At 42.4% G+C, this 21181-nt stretch overlaps 1 protein-coding gene across 1 annotated transcript; it reads right to left on the bottom strand.

The window, feature by feature from the left end:
* Positions 1-4320: 4320 nt before the first annotated feature.
* On the bottom strand, positions 4321-19386 carry SUCLG1 (succinate-CoA ligase GDP/ADP-forming subunit alpha). Its single transcript, XM_035325260.1, has 9 exons — positions 19232-19386; positions 12453-12556; positions 11447-11563; positions 10684-10896; positions 10538-10595; positions 7884-7967; positions 7014-7165; positions 6358-6546; positions 4321-5399 (listed from the first exon to the last, which is right to left on the bottom strand). Exons 1-9 carry the CDS (start codon positions 19275-19277, stop codon positions 5373-5375), a joined length of 990 nt encoding a protein of 329 aa, XP_035181151.1. The 5' UTR covers positions 19278-19386; the 3' UTR covers positions 4321-5372.
* Between the last annotated feature and the right edge of the window lie 1795 nt (positions 19387-21181).

Raw genomic sequence — 21181 nt, 5'->3', positions numbered from 1 at the left:
AGGTATTTCTCTAAGGCAGGTCCAATTTGACTGCCAAAGCCCCACAGTTCAGACAACGTTACTAATACCAGTTTGAAAAACAACAAGAAAATTCAACGTTGCTGGCATACTGAGAGCATGGGGAAGAAAACCAGCTGGGTCCTTTACCACTTCTCTCCAACTCGCATAAAAGGATATGATCATAAATCAATATAACATCCAGAAAGAATAAAATAGCGTTGTTCTTATTTTCATCTTCTATTTCTCCAGCACATTTTCAGCTCCTGAGCTCAGAGCAGGAACCCAAAACTGTTTTAGTGTTAAAACCTGCCACCTAGAGATCAAAACCACAAATGGAAATAGATTTGTGGGCTGTTGTTTTTAAAGCAACTGTCTCATAGCATTACAGATGTGCTAGAAACTATAAGTCTGCTGTGCTGTCTTTTAGGGCAACAAAACAGATTTTAAGAGACCCTTGATTATGTATCTGCACAGCACAGACATCATTACAGGGTGTTGCATCTGCTCCCAGCACAAACACTGCTGCATATGGCTTAGTGATTATAGGACAGAAAAACATTTTTTCTCCCAGTTCTATAAATTTGTACTTCATGTAAACAGAGACTGATCTCTTTCTCCCTCTTTTTTTTTCTACCCCCTTCCTTTTTTGAGATCACATAACCATTGCAGAAAGCAAGGCAGTTTTTAATCATAAGTTTTGGTGCTTTGAGTGGCAGAGAACAGTCTGGGTCTGAGTCTGTGAGTGAGCTGTGTTAGCTCAGACAGCCTGACAAACTTCTTGTGGTCTTCATCCAGAAAAGGAATTAAAAAAAAAAAAAAAAAAAAAATCACAGAGCACTTCTGAGGAAGTTTCCTGAGGTTTTTAACTACAACAAAACAACTTTCAAGTTCCCACTTCTAGGAAAACATCCTGATTCCATCTCAACTTCAGATGGAAGGAGTTGCCAATTTCCTTCTGAAAATGGAAAGTCTTTCAGTATTTCTGAGTCAAGAAACATTTCTGAAATTGTGCATTTTGATTCCAGGTCAGTTCAACACTAAACCACATTTTCACAGAGAATAGGAAAGGGAATATATTGAAGTAGTCTCCCCCCTAAAAATGGTGCCTATCAAATGTGTTAATTATTTCCATAACATAGCCAGTCCCAAGACTCCTGTATTCCATTATACCGACTAGAGGGGAAAGGCAGAAAGGGGTGTGCAGAAGAAGGTGAAGCAGTGCTGTAAATTCAGAAGAGCTTGTCGTTGTGAACTACCAGACGTACTTTCCACTACACCCCCTGTGAATGGGGCTCTGGGCCACACAGCGGCTGTAGCTCCCACAGGTGCTGCTGCCTGTAATAAGTGACCAACCAATGCCAGGGTATAATTCTCATAGGGAAAGATTAAGGCCTCATTAAATAATTCAGAAGAAGCCATTATTTAACAATTTGGCCAGAGACATGTAGCATAACCCTGTCTAATTGCTAGTAGGGTGCTGAAAGTTCCTGTCCAAGAGATTTTTTTGTTTTGGTGGTACAATTTCTGCTGAAAAGGCCAAACCTCAGCTCTCCCCTCTTATCACCACATGGCCAGGGTGCTCAGCACTCACAACCCTCTGCTCGTGCCCCAGGAGGAGCAGCCTGCTGCCTAAAACACCCCAAACTTTGTGCTTGTCAGGTGCCCACAGCAGCCCAAGTCTTCCCATCCCCGCCTGGAGAAACTCTGGATTCATGCCTGTATTATCAGAAGTGCACAGAGCCCTTCTTATGAAAAGCTTTAAGCTAATCCTGACAAGTGAGAGGTAGTGGATAACGCTTAATTCCACAGTTTCAGCATAATTAAGAGCTTATTATTTGGGCACCAGAAGTCAGCTACCACTTTGAAGACATCAAGACAAAAGCCAGCCCCCGAGGTTCTTCTTGAGACCGCTATTATGGGCCTCGGAGCTCAGATCCTGGCGATTTCTGGCCCATTTCGATATGCGCCTCACCTGGCTGCCAGCAGGGAATCCAGGCACCAGGCCTGCGGGGCCCAGTGTCAGGCCAGAAGCAGAGGTCACTCACCGCCCCAGGACAAAGGACTTTTTTTTAGCTACTTTCAGTCCAGCTAATTAGCAGCCTTCTGCCAGAGTGCAACCTCTAACCCACTTGTCACCAGTGAGGCCCATTAGCGAGCACCCCTCTCCTCACCTTAAAGCTTTAAATTTACTATTTTCTCCACACAGAATTAAGCTGCATCTTCAGTTCAACTAAAACCACCCAGACCATCTGAATACAGAAGCCATCTGATTTTAATTAACACATCTGCCAAGGCCCTTTGGATTTTCAATCACCACAAAAAACAAGCAGGTAGCCAAAAGGATAAAAAGTGCCATATCCAAAAAATGGGGCAGCTTGAAGAACTGGGGCAAGCCTCGGAAATACTCCAATAGCTGTTGAAAAAAACACCACCATTTTCTTAGGAATCCCATACAGCTTTAAGTACATCTCAACACCTGGGTGACCATCTGTCAGGAGCCTCTCCTTCCCTCTCCACCTCCAACACACAAAGACAACCTTATTTAACCAAATGGATTGGCATAAATGAGTTTCTATAAAGTGTGTATTAAAAATCCCTTTGCTAGAATCTAGCAAGCATCATTTTAACTACAGAGATGCAAAGAGTATCTTAGTCTTCCACAGAAACATGACGTAAAGAATCAATTCTGGAAAACAGCACATCCTACAAACACAAAAGGCATAGGGTTTATTAGGTGGCAGACCTCTAACTAAGCTAAAAGAATTAGTATAGACATCATCAAACTCAAGGAGCACCTAGGAAGTGAGGATATTGGGTACCATTCAAATGCAAATACTGCCCAGTAAGGAGAAAAAATAATAATAATAAAAATAAAAAAAACTGCATCCTCCCCTTTTTCAATAAAATCACTGCAGCAAAAATGAATCCCTCTGACCAAGAAGAGCATCTAGAACTTATTCCTAAAAAGTGCCTGTGATTTATAGGCTGGCTCCCTTGCCAAGTCTGGATCAACGAATAAAAAATAATAATGATAAAAAAGACTATTTCATAGAACAATGAGTTTGAATGGTAACATCAGTAACGTCTCTCTTGCACATAAAATGTACCTATTAAGCTATAAGGTAGCAACAGGTTTAAGGCTTGAGACTAATTTAAATTTGTCTTTTAAAAAAAAAATCACAATTTTCCAGATCAGATTACTTGAAATTGTTTATTCACAAGCACACCTGGATGTGAACAGATGTGAACCTATTTTCCAGAGACGTTGTCATTAGCACTGTAAAAGGCTGATGAGATCTTGTCACGTGTGGGTTTTTAGGCAGCAAGAAAAACTGCAAAACTTAAGCCTCTCTACGAAACATGGTCAGATTTCTTCTCCGCCCTTAGGTGATCCTCCTCTGACCCTCCTCTCCAGGCTGGCACAGACTGCTTGCACAGAACCAGGCAGCCGCTAAGAAACAGCGCCCAATGCCTGCTGTGAATATTAGAACGAGGGACACATTTTTAATGCTTCCTCAAATTTCAACATACAAGGTGCACTTCCTCAGAGGACGATGGTCACTGGAGTTTATGGCTATCTTCTAAAATTGTTGGTGCCTCTGAAGTAGCTTTCATTGAGCAATCCCTAGCAGGAAACTTCCTACACTTCAGTTGTCCTGGAAGGTCATCTACCATAACACTGGTGGCACTGATGAAATTCAGGCAGTAAATGGAGAAGTGCTACCCATCCCAAAAGATGTGGAGAAGACCACCCTTACAATGAGCCACTTTGATTAGCAGGTTCCTAAGAGGAAAGGCTGCAGCATCATGACATTCACGGGTGAAGAACTGCCTTCTTACATGGATCGAGATGTTTTAGCACTTGTATTTCTGGGGTTAAAGGGCACTGTTTCATCTTTTTTGCTTTAAATTAAATCAGGCACTACATGAAAACTGAGCTAGTGTTAAATTCCTACCTGTTGTCACAGACTTTACCAAATGATTTACCTACTACTCAATGCTGCCTTCAGCTGTCCAGTGACACGATCAATGTCAGGTTCATTTTAGTAAACCACACCAACATGAATAATACAGCATCTAGTCTCTGTGTCTTAAGTCCTGTACCATCTGATCAGTGCCTGACCACACATGAAGCGCATTAACACACATTTGGTGCAGCAGACATCCGACCTGTCCTTTTACTCCTTCCTTCAGGGCATAGCTCTAGGAACTGTAAATGTCCGTGTCAAGGTAAATGCTCACTGCTTGCATTAAGAAGCAAATTGCCCAGGCGCTTGAGTGAGAAAACTAAGAACAGTTATAAACAAATAACAACACAAGTTTTGGTAACAGCACCTTTATGGAACACAAGGTTTGCTTTAGACAAGTGCCAGGTTACATGAATTTTCAGCCCTCTATATAAAGAAAGCCATCTTGAGTTTACTCCATCCTGATGAAACTTTAACACTCGTTTATAGGCACTGTGTTTGGGCTATTTCCAAAGTAAAAAGGCCTTTCCATTGCAGTGCTGGGAGTGGCTAACAGGTAAGATAACTTATTACATTCTTTTCCAGAAAATAGTAATTCTCATCCATTATCTCCCAATGTTATTGGGATTTCAGAACACACAAACAACGCAACCCTAGTTCAGGTTAAAGAGGAAAGTAAAGCAGTTTAAGACAAAAAGCAAATCATTTTCATAGTTACACTTTTGACTGTATACATTTGCATTGGAAATTAGACTCATTTTTGTGAACAAAAATTCCACCTCTCCGTAAAACAAAAAGAATTCCTCGTCAGTAGAGGGCTACACTGTGCATGGGTCAGCCTTGAAAAGAAAGTCTGGACTTCAGGCATATCCAGCTACGTGGATCAACAAGCAACCCCTTCAGATCCAGCAGCTTTGGTTTAATGGACGGAAACTTTGGCCTATTGTTCAAATGTACTTGCCAGCAGTGAACATGTAAGAATTTTAAAAATAAAGTGTGACACATGATACAAGCAACGTGCTTAAAGTCAGCGCCTTGATCCTTAGAGGCATCTCTATAAGCGACTTAACCTTAAAATGGGCAGTGCTTAAGTTACAAAAGATTCAGACCTTCAAGGCTGATTGGTTTCTTTATGATGATTGAAGAAACAGTTCTGCTTCAGGAATTCAAATGATGTATCAGGTTTAGTAGTAGATTTATTAGTTTGCTGTGATTTACAATAAGGTGATCACGTCTGAACCAAGGAGACATCAAAACAGGTATAGCCAAGAGGTTTATGGCTTCAAAGTCAAATTCCACAACCAGTGCCAGTCATTTGGGCAACTGAGGATTAGCAGACAAAAGATAAGCAGAGGCCAGGTGCTGCACTGATGGTTCAGAGACGGTGTTCCAAAGTGTCTTCTCTTACAGCAATTTCCTTTTCTCAAACTCCTGCAAATAGCACACAGACATTACAGGTGGAGAAAAAAAAAAAAAAAGGTTTTATTAATATTGTATTTTAAATTACTTTCTATTTACTGTATCAAATTGAATTTTAGGAATTAAAATATGGAAAGTAAATTAAAAAGTGTGTAAAGTGTGCAAGTACTCTCCCACCTCACATTAACTCACTGGCTATGAAAAACCAGTAGCTCTAGACTGCGGTCGGTGCACTACACTCAGACTGCAATGCTGTCAAGGCATAGGAAAACAGGTCTGAAAAACACTAATTCTGCATAAAAACTGCAGCAGAATCCTTACAGTAACGAATTCAAGCCAGGAAAAAAATAAAGATTTTTGGTTTAATAAAAAAAAACGGAAAAAGGGAAGACTCGCACAGCGGCCAGTCTGTGAAGGTACTATTATACAGTCATCACAGGAAAAAAAAATACCTAGCACAGCTGAATTACGCATTTTCTCTAGCCATGAAACAGTGCCTTTTTTTTGGAGATGAATTAAGAAAAATGGCAATGATCCTATTTCATACAGAAGCTTCTCAGCTGTATGCATTGAGCCATAATTCCGAATTAGTACTTAAAAGAGACGTGCCTATATGCCAGGGCTTTCCTCCCTCAAATACTGTACCTTCAAAGAGTGTTTTATTATTTTAAATTAACTTTTTTTTGCTTCCTCAGATAGCACCCAGAAAACACAATTCAACAAGTTGTTGCAAAAACAGCTATGCATCATCATTTCTACATTTTGCTGCTTATTTTCCTATAAAATTGTATTGCATACAGTACTTGTGCAGATCATCTAAGCAATAACCGCAGCTTGTTCAGTCACTAGACTTCTTATGTTTAACCAGGCTTAGAGCAACAGAGTATTTGGGTGAGAGATGTACTACCATTCCCTCAAAAGCAGACTCCTGCTCTGGCTGAGTGTGTGTACCAGTTTCCAAGTAACGAACCTTGTAGATGGTGCTACCTAGCTGAGCAGGGGACATGCTGACCACGACACCAGCACTCTGAAGAGCTGCTATCTTCTCTTTAGCTCCACCCTTTCCACCAGCAATGATTGCTCCAGCATGACCCATCCGCCTGCCTGGAGGAGCAGTCAGACCAGCAATGAATGACACTACTGGCTTGGCATTTGGACCCTGTGAATAAAGGAAATACACGGAGTTACATGGGGGAGAGCGAGATGAAAAACAAATCTAGATGGCAGGTTAAAAAAAAATCAATTAGGCAAGCAAAGATATCAAAGAGCTGGAAACCTCAGACAACATGGAACCACTAGTCTGAAGGTAACTCCTCCTGATCAACTGTCAACCAGAAGCAATCACGAACTTCAACACATCTCTTAACAGAACCATGTATATCACCAAAAAAATGTTCCCTACAAATGTCGTTACAGGACTAAAAATCTGAAGTTGACACTGCTCTGCTGTTAGAATTGAAATTAGAAGCTTCAATCATGATAAATCATTCTCTTTAATATGAGTACAATCACCGTTTCTTTTTTGTTCTTTTGTCAGTACAGGTTAGAAATTGTACCTAGCTTTCTTGACATGGCAGAAGATGTTTAACCACCAAGGCATCTGGAAGCAAGCTCTTTAAGACTTACAGAATTATTTTCTTTTAGGAATGCTGCTGCATCTTCTTCAGCATTTCCTCCGATCTCCCCAATTAATATGATCCCCTCAGTATGAGGATCCTTCAGGAAGACATCAAGGCAGTCAATAAAATTAGTTCCATTGAAGGGATCACCTCCAATCCCTGAAAAAAATATGAAACCACAGCAAGGTGATTCAAGATATTACATTTACATTAATAGTTTCAAAGTGAATTTTAGCATGAAGAGTTGTTCCCAAAGGCTCAAAAGATGGACAGCTCTCAGAGTGCCAAGTTCCTTCTACAAATCTGTCTCCTCCACTATTTTACAGAAATCTTGATATCCTAAGGTAACATCCATGACCTTTCAAATCATAAGCAAAACAGCCTTATACATGCCTTATACAGAGTCTCTCTACAATATACAACAGGGGCAAGACTTCAGCTCTATAAATTTGCTTTAAGAAAATTAGTGAGTTAGCCAACTTGCTTAACATACACAAGTAAATCCCTAAGAAAGCCCTATCCCTTTTTAACACTAAACGTTTTAGAACATGTCCTAGCAGGAGGTGTCCCTGACTATGGCAGGGAGTTGGAACTAGATGATCTTTAAGGTCCCTTCCATTCCAAACCGTTCTGTGATTTTCTGTGTGTTGGCAGTTCTCTGCTCAAAACTGCTTTCTAGGCTGTTATTAATCTGACAAGGAAATGATATCAGAGAAGGGGGATATTCTTCACAGCAGCTAGGGATCTAATTTCTCAGTATAACAAGAAATGATTCAGCTATCTCTATGCTTGCAAAAAATAAATTAACTTGGAATTGTTCCTGTGAAGAAGCAGCAGGTTAATCTCAGTACAGCAAGCTGCTACTGAGGAAACCTACCAACACAGAAAGACTGCCCCAATCCAACTTGCGTCGTCTGATGAACAGCTTCGTAGGTCAAGGTTCCAGATCTCGATACAATACCTTTAGGGAACAAACAGAGATAACCTTAACACTAATATAGCTAAGTGCATGACTAGAGGTAGCTGTTCTTGCATTCACGAAAATCACCTTAATAAACTGAACGTGAGATGTGAAGTTTTCCAGCTTTCCTTGCCAAAAGATGAAAACTCTATATAAAATTATATCTGTACAATTTCTTGGTTAGCACTTTTAATACTTAAATGTAAAGAGACTAACAGACTTGCCCAGCAAGACAGTTACACTGGCTGGCATTCCTCATACTACAGCTTTAACAGGAAAGAAAGCTGAAAACAAAACAGAATGTACTTCTTGTCCTGTATACAAGTAGCTTATGCGCTGGACTCAAATCAGCATTGCAGCTGAGCAGTTAACAAAATAATTCAGTATGAATTTTATCTCCAGCATTGCCAGGCACGTGAAAGACCCTCCAGAATGGAAATAACACTTTATAATGTAAGTTACCACTATTAAGGTAGTCGTTGCTGCAACTTAACTGCTCTGTGATACACATTTAACATTTACATTCCAGTATTACAAGAGACCGCAACCTAGCCAGGCCTAACCGGATTTTCTACAACTGAAGTTTTGTGTTAAAATCCAGATCACGGGCAAGATCCCTGCATGTTTTTCTTCGTTTTTCAAAGTCAAGATTTTTGTTAACACTACAAGAGGGAAGTTCTCCAGGAAAAAACAGACATTGTCTTCCATCTATTTCAAGCCATTTAACAAGCAATGTAATTAGTATATTGCACGAACAGAGGACAAAATGCACCATTAGATTAACAAGCTTAGTTTTATCTACAGTTTATACTGTTGAACAGTGCAGGTGTCTACTAGCAAAGAAGTTTTTTTCTCACTACATTTGCAAAAGGCTTCCTGTTTACTATGTTTCAGATTTCATGAAAGAAGCTACAGACTAGAGGTCCTAAGACTGTAGCTATTTTTATAGCTTGCATCCCAAGATTGTCAAATGGTTCTTGGATGCCTCACAGTAAGAGAAAGCTGGGGAGCATATCACTAAAGGTCATAGTGTTAAATGAAGCTGGGAGGATGGCAAAGTTCACGTCTTTATTCCCTGATTCTTGGATCACCATTGAAAATGTTTCTATTAGGGCAACTGGATTTAAAATGTTCTTTTGCACTCAAGGTGCTTTGCATTCAGATTCTACTGTCTTGTGACTGTAAGATATTTAAGTAGACACAGAAAATCTTTTGATTCAGAATGAAACTCAAGGTAATATCAGTGGATGCTAAAACTGCCCTGAGTACACTCAGCTTAAGAGCACTGAACAGCTTTTCCTACAGCAAACACACTTTTCACAAGAAAAAAAAATGATAATGCTGTGATGGATACCTCCGTCGGAGGAGGGCCACAACGATGATCAGAGGGCTGGAGCACCTACGGGAACAGGCTGAGGGAGTTGGGGTTGTTCAGCCAGTAGAAGAGAAGACTCTGGGGAGACCTTGCAGCAGCCTGCCTGCGCCTTAAGGGGGCTGCAGGAAGGCTGGGGAGGGACTCTGTCAGGGGTGTGGTGACAGGACAAGGGAGAATGATTTTAAACTAAAAAAGGGTGGGTTTAGATTAGATGTAAGGAAGAAATTCTTAACTCTGAGGGTGGTGAGGCACTGGCTGCCCAGAGAAGCTGTGGCTGCCCCATCCCTGGAGGTGTTCAAGGCCAGGCTGGATGGGGCTTTAGGCAGCCTGGGCTGCTGGGAGGTGTCCCTGCCCATGGCACAGGGCTGGAATTGGATGGGCTTTAAAGTCCCTTCCAACCCAAACCATTCTATGATTTTATGATTCTGTGTTCAAGCTAAACTGGTTACCCTGCTGATAGATAATGGCAGCCTATGTTGTTTCCAACCTTTCTGAAGCTCTATTTAATAAAGTATCAGTGCATGTTTTGGATTTTTTTAAATTTATTTTTCAAATAATGTAATGCAGGAGCTATAATCCACTTGTGATTTCTATAGTTTAGGACAAGGAACCAACAGAAATCAGGACATGACATGTGCATGCAACAGGGTGTGCAACTACCATATGATTATGAACAAGTCACTGCCTCTCTCATCTCAACTTCCCTGTCTGAGAAGTGGGTATGTTTGTCAATTCCACTCACTATGGTATAATGGTGATCTCTTCATTTTGTGGTGATAACTGAGCTCATGCTAGGTGCAGGATCCCAGTCGTACAGTCGTTAAGGTTGGAAAAGAAGTCCTCAGAAGCCAAGCTGTTGGAAGGATTAGTATTTGGGAGCCCACTCAAACCCCAAGGTAAATGGAGGTGCACTCAAATTAAGAGCGTTAAGGAAACTAGGTCCATCACATTACCTAACAAATCTTTTCCAATTGCTTTGCCTCTGCCATCAACACTCAGTGCCTATTACGGTAGGCTGACAGACTTTGTCCTTCAAGATTGATAATGGCTAAGTTCACTCACAAACTGAAGAAAAGAGAAGCTGTTATACAGTATGTTAATTATTATCAGGGTAGGACGTGACTAGCCTTGTGAATATGAATAGTAGAGTACCAAACTTTACTTTTAGATAATGCATAGGTATTCAAAAACTCACCAATTCTTCCCTTCTTGTGAATGTGACCAGGCATGATACCAATTTTACATTCTCCAGGCTAAAGAAAGAGTGGGAGAAGTGAGATGGAACATTTAAACCATCACTAAGAATGGTCCAGCTTTGGAGCAAATCCAGAATTCACTTACATTGATGACACCAGGACAATTCGGGCCCACGAGTCGAGTCTTACCCTGCCGAACCAGTCTGTGTTTAACCCGAACCATGTCCTGCTGGGGAATACCTTCAGTAATGCAAACAACTAAGGGCATTTCTGCATCGATTGCTTCATTGATCGCAGCAGCAGCAAACGGAGGAGGTACATATATAACAGTGGCAGAAGCACCCGTTTGTTCTTTGGCCTACAAGGACAATAAAAAAAAGGTATCAAGCATTTAGTGGGCCCAAAGAGAACTTCTGACAACTAGTCATTTGTCCACTCACAAACATAAATGAAGTAAATAGATATATACCGATTTACTATAAGCAATGCAAGTGTTAAATTCACTGAAGACAGACACAAAGAGTGTGAGCTGAGACCTAATTACTGGCTGAAAAGGATCTCCCCTACAAACATCGCCACAAACACCCTTTGATAACAGTTGTTACAATTTCATCATATGCACCAGAATCAATCAGAAACTAGTCACAGGCATAAACATAAGCATACTATGAAGAACGTTAAAAAGTCATTTGTGATACTATCTGGACTCAGCACTTCCCAATGGAAGGCCAACTCATGCTTGACCACAGTGAAAGCCACTTTTAGAGGCATCTATTTGATTGCTTCCACAGTGATATCCATGGTTCAAATATTGGTCTCATCAGTATGAGGAACAGAATAAGGAGGCCTTCAGCAGCATAAGCTCTTGGATTAAGCCACCTGGTCCTCCAGTCATCACTGCAAATTACCTCCTTCACAGAATTAAACACAGGCAGACCCAGATGAGTTTTTCCACCTTTCCCTGGAGAAATTCCTCCAACTAGATTGGTGCCATAGTCCAATGCCTGCTGGCTGTGAAAGGTGCCCTATGAGAGAGAGAGAATAAGTAAAGCTAAAATGCATATGATAACAAATTAAATGTAGCAAAAAAAAAAGTTTTGATGACATTTGTAATTCTAAAATAAATTCATTGCACTTAAATTTACAATGAGAAGAGGTGATTTCACTAGATACACAGCCAGCCATTTTGAAGAACACATCAACATGTGTTATAAGGATTCAAAATATGCCATGCTTTTTGCTTTCAAATTGGAGCACTGTGGTTGCACAATAAAGAATGGTTTGTTCTGTGTCGCTAATACACCAGCAGGCATAGCAACCACATTTTACCTTCCACATCAATTATGGCAGATGACAAATACAATAATCAAACAGAAGAAATTAGCATTCTCATCCACGACTAGCTGACAGATTTAGCAAAAGCAGTCTTCTTCCCTTGCAAATGTGTAAGAGTCTATGTGGAAAAAAAATATTACATATCCTGAAATTAAAACCTTTTTTTTTTATAGCCATTGATATTCAAAGGCTTTTGTGAAAGAGGCACTTTGAAAATTGTGAGGTTTTTGTAGTTTTTTGCAAGTCTCCCTTTACAAAGAAACCCTTTCAGTTATGTGCAGCTTAAGGCTTAAGACCAAATCCAACCACAAAACTCAAGTCATCCTGAAGACGACTCAAAAGTTTTAAGTTTGTACACTAGTGGAAAAAAAAATCTAGTTTATCGAATTTAAGAAAAAGGGTATTTGGACAGAAAAATGGGAAACCACAGAGCTGAAAGGATCTTCTTGATCACAAAGCCCTGTTTCCTAACAACAGGGACAAGGCCAGCACATCATCTCTTTTATATGTTACTATGTTTTACGGCCAATTAACTTTCTGCACTGAAAGGGTGACAGAAGAAACAGTTCATATACATACCTGTTTGCCTGTAAAACCCTGACAGATAACCTTTGTATTTTTGTTAATATACAGATTTTTCCTCGATGCCGAGTAGGAGCAGTGCCGTACTCCATCCTGGTGCACTACAGAAAGAAAGCAAGGAGAGAGCAAACCATTAATCAACTGCCTCACTATGCTCTAAGTTAAAAAACATCCTAACAAGTCAGTGCATATATATATTTATGCTTACAGAAGATGAGTTGATCCAGTAGCTCATGTTTTTAAAAGCAGCCCTGAAAGTTGCAAGCATTTATGAACTTTTATTCTAAGATAGGAAACAGCTGTAGTTCACTCTCTTGTTGTGGCTGCTCAGTTTGCTGGGAATCAGACGTTGGGTACTGAACATCAGAGCTCCAGTCAAGACAAATCACAAACACCTTCACCACTGCTTTCATTTGAGAACAAACATGTCTCTGTATCCTAACAACTGCTACAAAGAGGCAGAGCAGAACTATGATTCTGATATCCCAGAGGCTCTACACCTTGTGCAAACATAGCATAGCCCCTACAGACACTGACAGATCTCAACACAGCCACAGGGCCCCCAGGCCTAACTCCAAGGATGGCACGCAGCAAGAGATCTTTCCCCAGCAGATACCGAGCCACGGGAGCTTGTACATCACAGCTTTCAATGCACTTGGGCTCCTGAAGAAATACAGCTCTCTGGATACTCTGTTGGAACAGTTTTCAATTTAGTTCTCACAACTCTGGTCTTGTAAACACCGCTCCCACACAAAAGTAACATAGCTGTAGAAAAATGGCAGTGAATGCTGGTTTCAAGAAGAAAAGGAGAATGACTGCCACTCTGCTGAAGGGAAAAACGGGACATTATCAAATGATTAAAGAAGAAAAGCTTAGAAGGTCCCAATGCAAGAAAGCTCGAGACAGCCAATAAGGAGGAAAAAGAGATCTTGTGGCACAAAAAGGATGCACTCACTACCATGAGCTTTCACAAAGGCCAGGGTTTTGGGAGGATCAGAACTGATTCACTTCCTGCAAGCATTTTCGATAAAGACCGCATTTTGTGCCTAGAGTGAACATGGAAGAGTGCAACCCTAATACAAACACTGACACTAGTAAGGTATGATACACCTCATTAGTTATTTGCAAATGTTTCCACTTCAGATTTGCAGAAATAAAAACTGAAGTTGAAATAAAAATACAGAGGTTTTGAATCAGGCTCCCTGGACTGTTCCACATACCTACCTGCTCAGGCACGCCTGATCCAGAGGGAGTGGAGTTGTTTTTATTTTAGTGTTTGTTTCTTACAAAGGAAGCAAAAGCTACTAAGATGGAAAATTAATATATATATATATATTCTTCAATATAAATTGTTGAGGCAGAGAATTTGAGATGACTGTTAGCAGGACACACTCAGTGATTTTAGTATTAAAAAAAAAAGCAGTCATTTCTTTCTCCATACCATGAAAGCAATTCTACAGCCCCAGCTCAGCTGCCCATTCCATACCTGTTTTCAGCTATTTATAACCTTTCACAAAAATGTTTTCAGAAGCTTAAGTGTGTCAACTCTCAGTTTTCAGAAGACTATACAGACATATGGTTCAAGGATAAGAATCTTCAGTGCCTTCTATAAGCTATCAAGTACCCCAAAAAAGATATATTTATTCCCATGCACTGATAACTGAAAAACAGTTTAAAGGCCAAGCTTTTTCTGGATTTACTCTTAAAAACTGTATGTGCTTTGTACATGAGCAAAGAACCTTGACTCAGAAAAAAAATACAGCTGGTTCAAAAGAACCTGGCTAGCGCAGAGCAGTTGGCTGTCTCCAGAGAGGCAGCTTAGCCTGGCACGTGTCTAGGGAGTGATATATTTTGGAAGAAAATAAATCGCCTTGTACTTTCTGGGCTGACTTTGGATGAGATTTTATTTATTTATTTATTTTTAACTGGCACAATGCAGCTCTGTATTTCTCTCCTGAAGCAGAAAGGTTTGGCCCTGGCTACCAGCACAATCAGACCTGCAGAGGAATTGGTGGAGACGAGGTTTGGCTATATATATGGGGCACTAGCAGCAAGCCCCAAGTGCACACAGCTGGCAATTTAAACAGCTAATGGCAATTTAAATAGCTGAGACAGATATAAGATGAGAAGGAAACAGGTGGAATATTGAAATGGCACGCCTAAGTTCACAGCAGGTAAGTCAGAAATAGAATCAAAGTCTCAGTTTCCAGCCAGGACCTTCATTCACGAGCTGGTACAGTTCTGCGACTCCCAACTCCTGCAGGCAATTGCTTTTACTAGACAAAAGCCAGGAGCCTTAGCGTAAATGTATGTGCCTTCAAGAAGGCAGGACAAGAAACAATTTGCTCTTCTGCTTACAAAGCTTCAGCAATGAGCCAGTAAGAGCCAAACTCCTCGTCGATGCTATTTTAATGCACAGCTCTCACTTACAGGCCAAGTTACAAAGGTGCAGGCTCCACGCAAAGCCATAAAGCACATGGACAAGTCTTAACGGTTGCAGATCTTATCGAAAGCACGGTGGAAACGTTGCATTTTGTCAAATCAGAGGCCTAACATTAACATCACTGTGTTCAACCAAGGCCTGAGCTGCAGAGAGTGCATTACAAGTAGCAGGGAAATGCGGTTACATTCACTTCTTGAAAGAAACCGCACAGCAGCAATTCACGTCTTACAACTCAAAAGCCTTTCTAGAAACACCTGCTCCTACTTTGCACTGAGTGCAAGCATCAGTTTACATGTTTAAAGGAAAATTAACCCATTTGCAAGATATTTTAAGTTACACATTGAATGTAAATACTGTTTTTTCAGAGCTTCAGGCACTCTTGCAGCAGTATCTCCAAATCCAGATCTTACTTAAAATGGCACAACCCAAGCCACCTTTGCCCAGCTTATCCCAGATGAGAGCCAGCTGACAGTACAGGTACTAAATCCCTTCCTCAACTTTACAGAGTTGAAGATTTGTTATTTTCAGGACCTCCCACAAGACTCCCTAGAGCTACAGGCAGGAATCCAAGTCAAAGTGCTTCCTTCTTGCCGACGCTTATCGTGCAGGAAGAAAATGTTTGGAAGCTGAGGTAGCACCTGAAGGTGCTCACAAAATGAGCACAATATAAAAGCAAGGTAAAGGAAGGCCCTGAGCAGACTCCTACACTGCCAGAAGATGGACAGGTAATAAGTGAAATTGTCCCTCTACTGCTCCTTGAAATATCCCGAGGGTCTGGAGATGAAAGAAGATAATCCTCTTCCTATTACCTACAGAAGGGAAGAAAAAAAGCCTTAGAAAATTCATGGGCTCCAATACAAACAGGGAAAATGAACTTCAGTGCAGGGAAAGTCAGGGAGGGAGTCAAGTACAAAGAGCACAAGTCAAAATGCTGTAAGTTTCTGGGGTTTTTTATACACACACACTTTACTTTCCTTCAGTCCTGAACCTTCAGTTTGTTTCTGAGAAATCCTTCCAATATTTCACATGCGGTTTACTTTGCCTCTTTAGGACCATCTCCTTTCTCCTCCCTCTGCCTACAAACATGTGGCCTGGAGAGCCCAGAGCAGCAACAGCTCTGGGGAGTTTCTTACATTACAGCACAGACATTACAAATAAAGAAGTTTCCCCCTGTATATATTTATAAATAAAGAAGTCTCCCCCTGTACTTGGCTCTGGTGAGGCCGCACCTCGAGTACTGTGTTCAGTTTTGGGCCCCTCGCTACAAGAAGGACATGGAGGTGCTTGAGCGAGTCCAGAGAAGGGCTACGAAGCTGGTGAGGGGCCTGGAGAACAAGTCTTACGAGGAGCGGCTGAGGGAGCTGGGACTGTTTAGCCTGGAGAAAAGGAGGCTCAGGGGTGACCTTATCGCTCTCTACAGGTACCTGAAGGGAGGCTGTAGCGAGGTGGGGGTTGGTCTGTTCTCCCACGTGCCTGGTGACAGGATGAGGGGGAATGGGCTAAAGTTGCGCCAGGGGAGGTTTAGGTTGGATGTTAGGAAGAACTTCTTTACTGAACGGGTTGTTAGACACTGGAACGGGCTGCCCAGGGAAGTGGTGGAGTCACCATCCCTGGAGGTCTTTAAAAGACGTTTAGATGTAGAGCTTAGGGATATGGTTTAGTGGAGGACTTGTTAGTGTTAGGTCAGAGGTTGGACTCGGTGATCTTGGAGGTCTCTTCCAACCTAGACTATTCTGTGTGATTCTGTGTGAAGTTTAGCAAAGGCCAAAGTATCGCAGCAAATTTTAGTTTTCTGACTCAAAGTTTGATATTACAAGAAGACTTGACATAGTTCCTCATCCCAGTCCTTCCTTCAGTTTTGATGATCATGATCAGGCCATACGTGGACATTCACACACGCAGTTGTATTCTGGGCAATCCTTCCCCAAACCTGTGTACAGAATTCATCCTGAAAGGTATCGGTTGCACTACTAGAAGATGATCCTCAGCGACAAAGAAGTTTTCGTGCTGTTGAGGGATTGCCAAAATATCTTACTCCCGGTCTTACAGAGGATTATGAGCTCAGGGAAGGATTTCCAGCTATTGGTCCCGGCCTCTCTTCTCTCACCCTTCCCTTGCCAAATTCCTGTTAATTATGGAAAAAACAATCTACAAACATGGCAAAGGAGTTGAGGAATTAAGCAAATTAACCAGTCTATAACGGAGAGATGCAGTGACTATGCTACGACCACGTTACACAAAAGTAGGCTGACAGACAAGTGACAATTAGAAAAATTTTAGTCCTTTCAACACCTCTCTCTTCCCTAAGCAAAAATCCCTGCTTACTGCCACAGCCATCACTGGCTACAGTCACAGGAACCACAATGGCATCTGAAAGAAAAGCTTTCTTCTCCCTAATTTATGAAGTTGAAACTGCAAGCCCTCGAGGAAACAGGCACACTCTGCTCAGCACAGATCAAGTTCTTCTAAGACAACAAACTTTTTCCCACGTACACTCCACTAAGAGAGCGTGCAGCTAGCGAGCTTGCAAAAAAGCAACAATTAAATTCTTCAGTGTGCATCGTTATATCTGTAGCACTTATTGGCCAGGATTATTCACAAAATTTATTTTGCTTATTCAATCTAAGAGCTCTCCAAAGCCTTCCAACTCGCCCAGAACATTCAAAAATCCTGACTCTCCAGCGATAATTAAGATAAGCTTAAGTCTTGGTCCATAAGCGAGCAGCGCCTTGAGCTGACCTTTGAGCAAGCCATCACCGCTCATTAACATATTGCATAGCATGTTTTTACAAATTCCTGAACTGAAACTTACTGATACACACCCTGCAGGCTTGCTTCAGCAGTGTACCAACAAGAACAGATACTGTCTTTTGCAACAGAAAACCACTAGAAAGTCACTATTTTAAATTGCCACTAAGTGGAGATGTTAATTATTTGTTACTGAGACTGTTGTATGAACAAAGTCCAAACTTAATAAATTAAAAGACTGCCCAAATCTTAAGAGTATCAAACCAAAAACTCTTTCAAATGAAGAAATATTCCTTCTTACAGGACTTTCTTAAAATAGTTTATAAACTGCTGCTGCAAGCAGAACGCTTCCTGAACCACTGAGTCCACCTCCTTCCCCTAACCCCCAAAAAGTATCTTAAGCACTCTTCCCTAATATTTTACTGCTACTTGTAAAGGGAACAAAGTGGTTTTGTGAAGACATAAAACTGCACCCAAGATTAGCTTTGCTGGGGGCACAAATTAACCTAAACTGGAGGTGCTTCAATCTCATCTCCACCAGGACCAACCTGCATCAGACTCACAGGGAGCCAGCTCAAAGAGCTGCCTGGCAGAGTCAGCCCCACGGGAGGGGGTTCAGGAAGGAGTACAGCTTCCTACTCGTGCTCATGGGGGGCCAAAGGGAGGAAGGGATGCCTGGGGGATGGTGGGTGTGCCACAGAACAACGTGGATCAGCTTAAAATGTTATGGGATCATGTTATGAGACTATGACCTGCGTGTTACCATAAGAAGCATAAGATTTGCTTGCACGGAGATCCAGTGCAATCTATTAAGTTTAACTTTGCCCAGTCGCTGTCAGATCCAAGATTTCCTCATTTCCTCAGCTAAGATTCCAAGAAAAGCCTCGTGCCTAGGCATACCCACACTGATTCCAGTAGAGAATGCAGCATTAACTGCACAAAATAAGCACAAAGAAAGAAAAACACTTTGTTTTTTCTTTTAATTATCATGATCTTCACAACAACCCCTATAAAAGCCTACAAGACGAAGCGTTAGCTGCATACTGCTTGGGTTCTCTGTGCTTAAAGGCTAACGTTGTTATTCCTGACAACACAGAAAACTTCATCCAGTGTGCTGAAGTCTCAGGACAATTCAGGGACCTCAAGAGGCCTCTAGCCCGAAGAACCACTCAAAGTGACCAGACCCAACCGCACCACCACCTTCCTCGGGGAGCTCCGCGCATTTCCAGGCATGGAACAGAGAAGAAAAACCTCAAGGGCTGCCCACCAGCGTCTGACACCCCCCCCAACGGGACACCCTTCATCCCCGGGACACCCCCTCACCCCAACGACCCCCCAAACCCACCCCCAACCCCAAACCCCATTCCCTTGCAGCCACCCGTGCCCCCAACACCCCCCTTCCCCCCATGGGGCAGCCCCCCCGGACCCCCATCCGACGAGCCCCCTACCCCCCTCAGCGCATCCCCGCGGCCTAGCCCGGGGGGGGGGGAGCAGGCCGCGGCGGCCGAAAGCGGTTGCCAGGAACCGGGAAGGCCCCGGAGCGCCGAAGAAGAGGGCTGGGGGGTCCCGGGGGAGCGCTACTCACGGCGGAGGAAGCGGCCGAGGAGCCGGGCGGCGCGGCAGTGAGCCATCGTCCCCTCGCAAGGACACCCGGCCCGCAGGCCCCGCTCGCCGCCTCAGCACTGCCCGCCCCGGCAGCGCGCGGGGGGTTGTGGGGGTTGTAGTCTGTCAGGCGCCTGGGGCAGGGCCGCGCTGAGACGCCCGTTCTGTGCTACTTTTTAGCTCCTAACCGGTGATAAATTCCTTCAAAGAATGAGTTCTGATGGGTGTCTGCAGGTAGCCACTAGAAGGTGTCCTGGTATACTGCTAGGTCAGCAGCGGGGGTGAAAGGCAAGGGTTACTCGTTTGTCATGGCTGTAGCCACGAGTGCAAAAATAAGTAACGTTTTGCAGGGAAATGCTTCAGTAAACAACATAAGACACATACATCTTCGTTGGTAAATCTAATAAAATGCTCCTCTCTACATAACAGGCCTAGTATGTTACTAATTTTCAGGGTTAAATGTGTAGGAATGTGGCAGAGCCCACACCCTGACTGCACCAAGCAAACTTTCAGTGAATTATACAGTCACAGAAGGATTTGGGTTGGAAGGAACCCTAAAGCACAGCCAGTCCAACCCCTCACCACAGGCAGGGACACCTCCCAGCAGCCCAGGCTGCCCCCAGCCCCATCCAGCCTGGCCTTGAGCACCTCCAGGGATGGGGCAGCCACAGCTTCCCTGAGCAGCCTGTTCAGTGCCTCGCCACAAAAAAATGTATCTACAGGAGGGAGAAAGAACTTGATCTAGAATTTCACACAACAGAAACAAGTGAGACTGGACTGCAGAAAACCACATGGAACAAGAAGAACCACAGCTATTTCTAAGCCATCCCCGTGGGCTTGCTGAGGGAGGTCACAGACAGGCCTGTCCCAAGGGTCAAGGGAGAGTCCCTGGCCTGTCAACAGGGGGATCTGAAGTTTTAAACCCAAACAAATTATACAGCAGGTTATTCTTCCTTTTTTTTTTTTTTTATGCTGAGCTATGTAGCGTCACAAGTCTGTCAATTGGATACCAATTTAAAATAACTCAGGTATTAAGTCAAAAATGTGGCCACTGCAACTTTTGCATAGTTTCAGTGGGACTGTAGAAGGTGAAGGGTATTGTGGGTTTGTTTTGTTTTGTTTTGTTTTCCAAACCTGAGTAGCATAAACAACTCTTTAGTCAGAACCTGGATGCATGTAGCATCTTTTGAATATTAATATTCATGTATAATCAAAAAGTCATTACCACTCTAACAGCAAAGTTTCAGGGTACTGAATCCAGCTGTACAATATCTAATTGGCCAGAAGCTCTTGGAAGTGGGTTTGTCCCCATCAGAGCACACTCTGTCCCACTAATATTAATTTAGTTAATTTAATCAACTACATAGAAAGAAACCATTCAGCCCAGGGAGAAACAATACAGCAATTAGCAACACTCGGGTGGCAATGACTGGGGCTCTCTTACACAGTTCAGGACAGACTGAGTTTTAGCTCAGAGGGGGGTAGCCAAAGCATTAAAAACAACTGTGGGATTTAATCTACAAACAATGCTTTTCAGGCATTGCAGAAAGATCAAATGTCAGGTAGGGGGTGGGGTCTCTCCCTAATGCATTTTGAAATGAGCACTTAATTTTAAGAGCAACGTGGATCTTGGAGCTGAGCCTTATGAAAATCACAAACCCAGGGACTGAATCCTAGAAAACATTTTCCTTGCTCTCTTACTCAGAGTTGGAAGTTGACTTTGTTTGAAAGCACTTCTTCATGATATTAAACACAGGGTGTTCTGCCTAGTATCCATCTGCAGAGGACCAGACTGTCGGATCACAAAAAAGAAAACAACGGAGGATCATGTTAATGTTTACCCATGTGGGAACTCCAGCAGTATCCCAAGATAAAAACACAGTGTCTGCTAACATTTTCACGTTCCTAGATCTTTAGATGAAAAGGAGTTTCA

This window comes from Oxyura jamaicensis, chromosome 4 (genome assembly GCF_011077185.1).
Source record: "Oxyura jamaicensis isolate SHBP4307 breed ruddy duck chromosome 4, BPBGC_Ojam_1.0, whole genome shotgun sequence".
NCBI classification, from domain to species: Eukaryota; Metazoa; Chordata; class Aves; order Anseriformes; family Anatidae; genus Oxyura; species Oxyura jamaicensis.
Note: the sequence above shows the minus strand (reverse complement) of the source record. Positions and strands in the feature narration are given on the sequence as shown.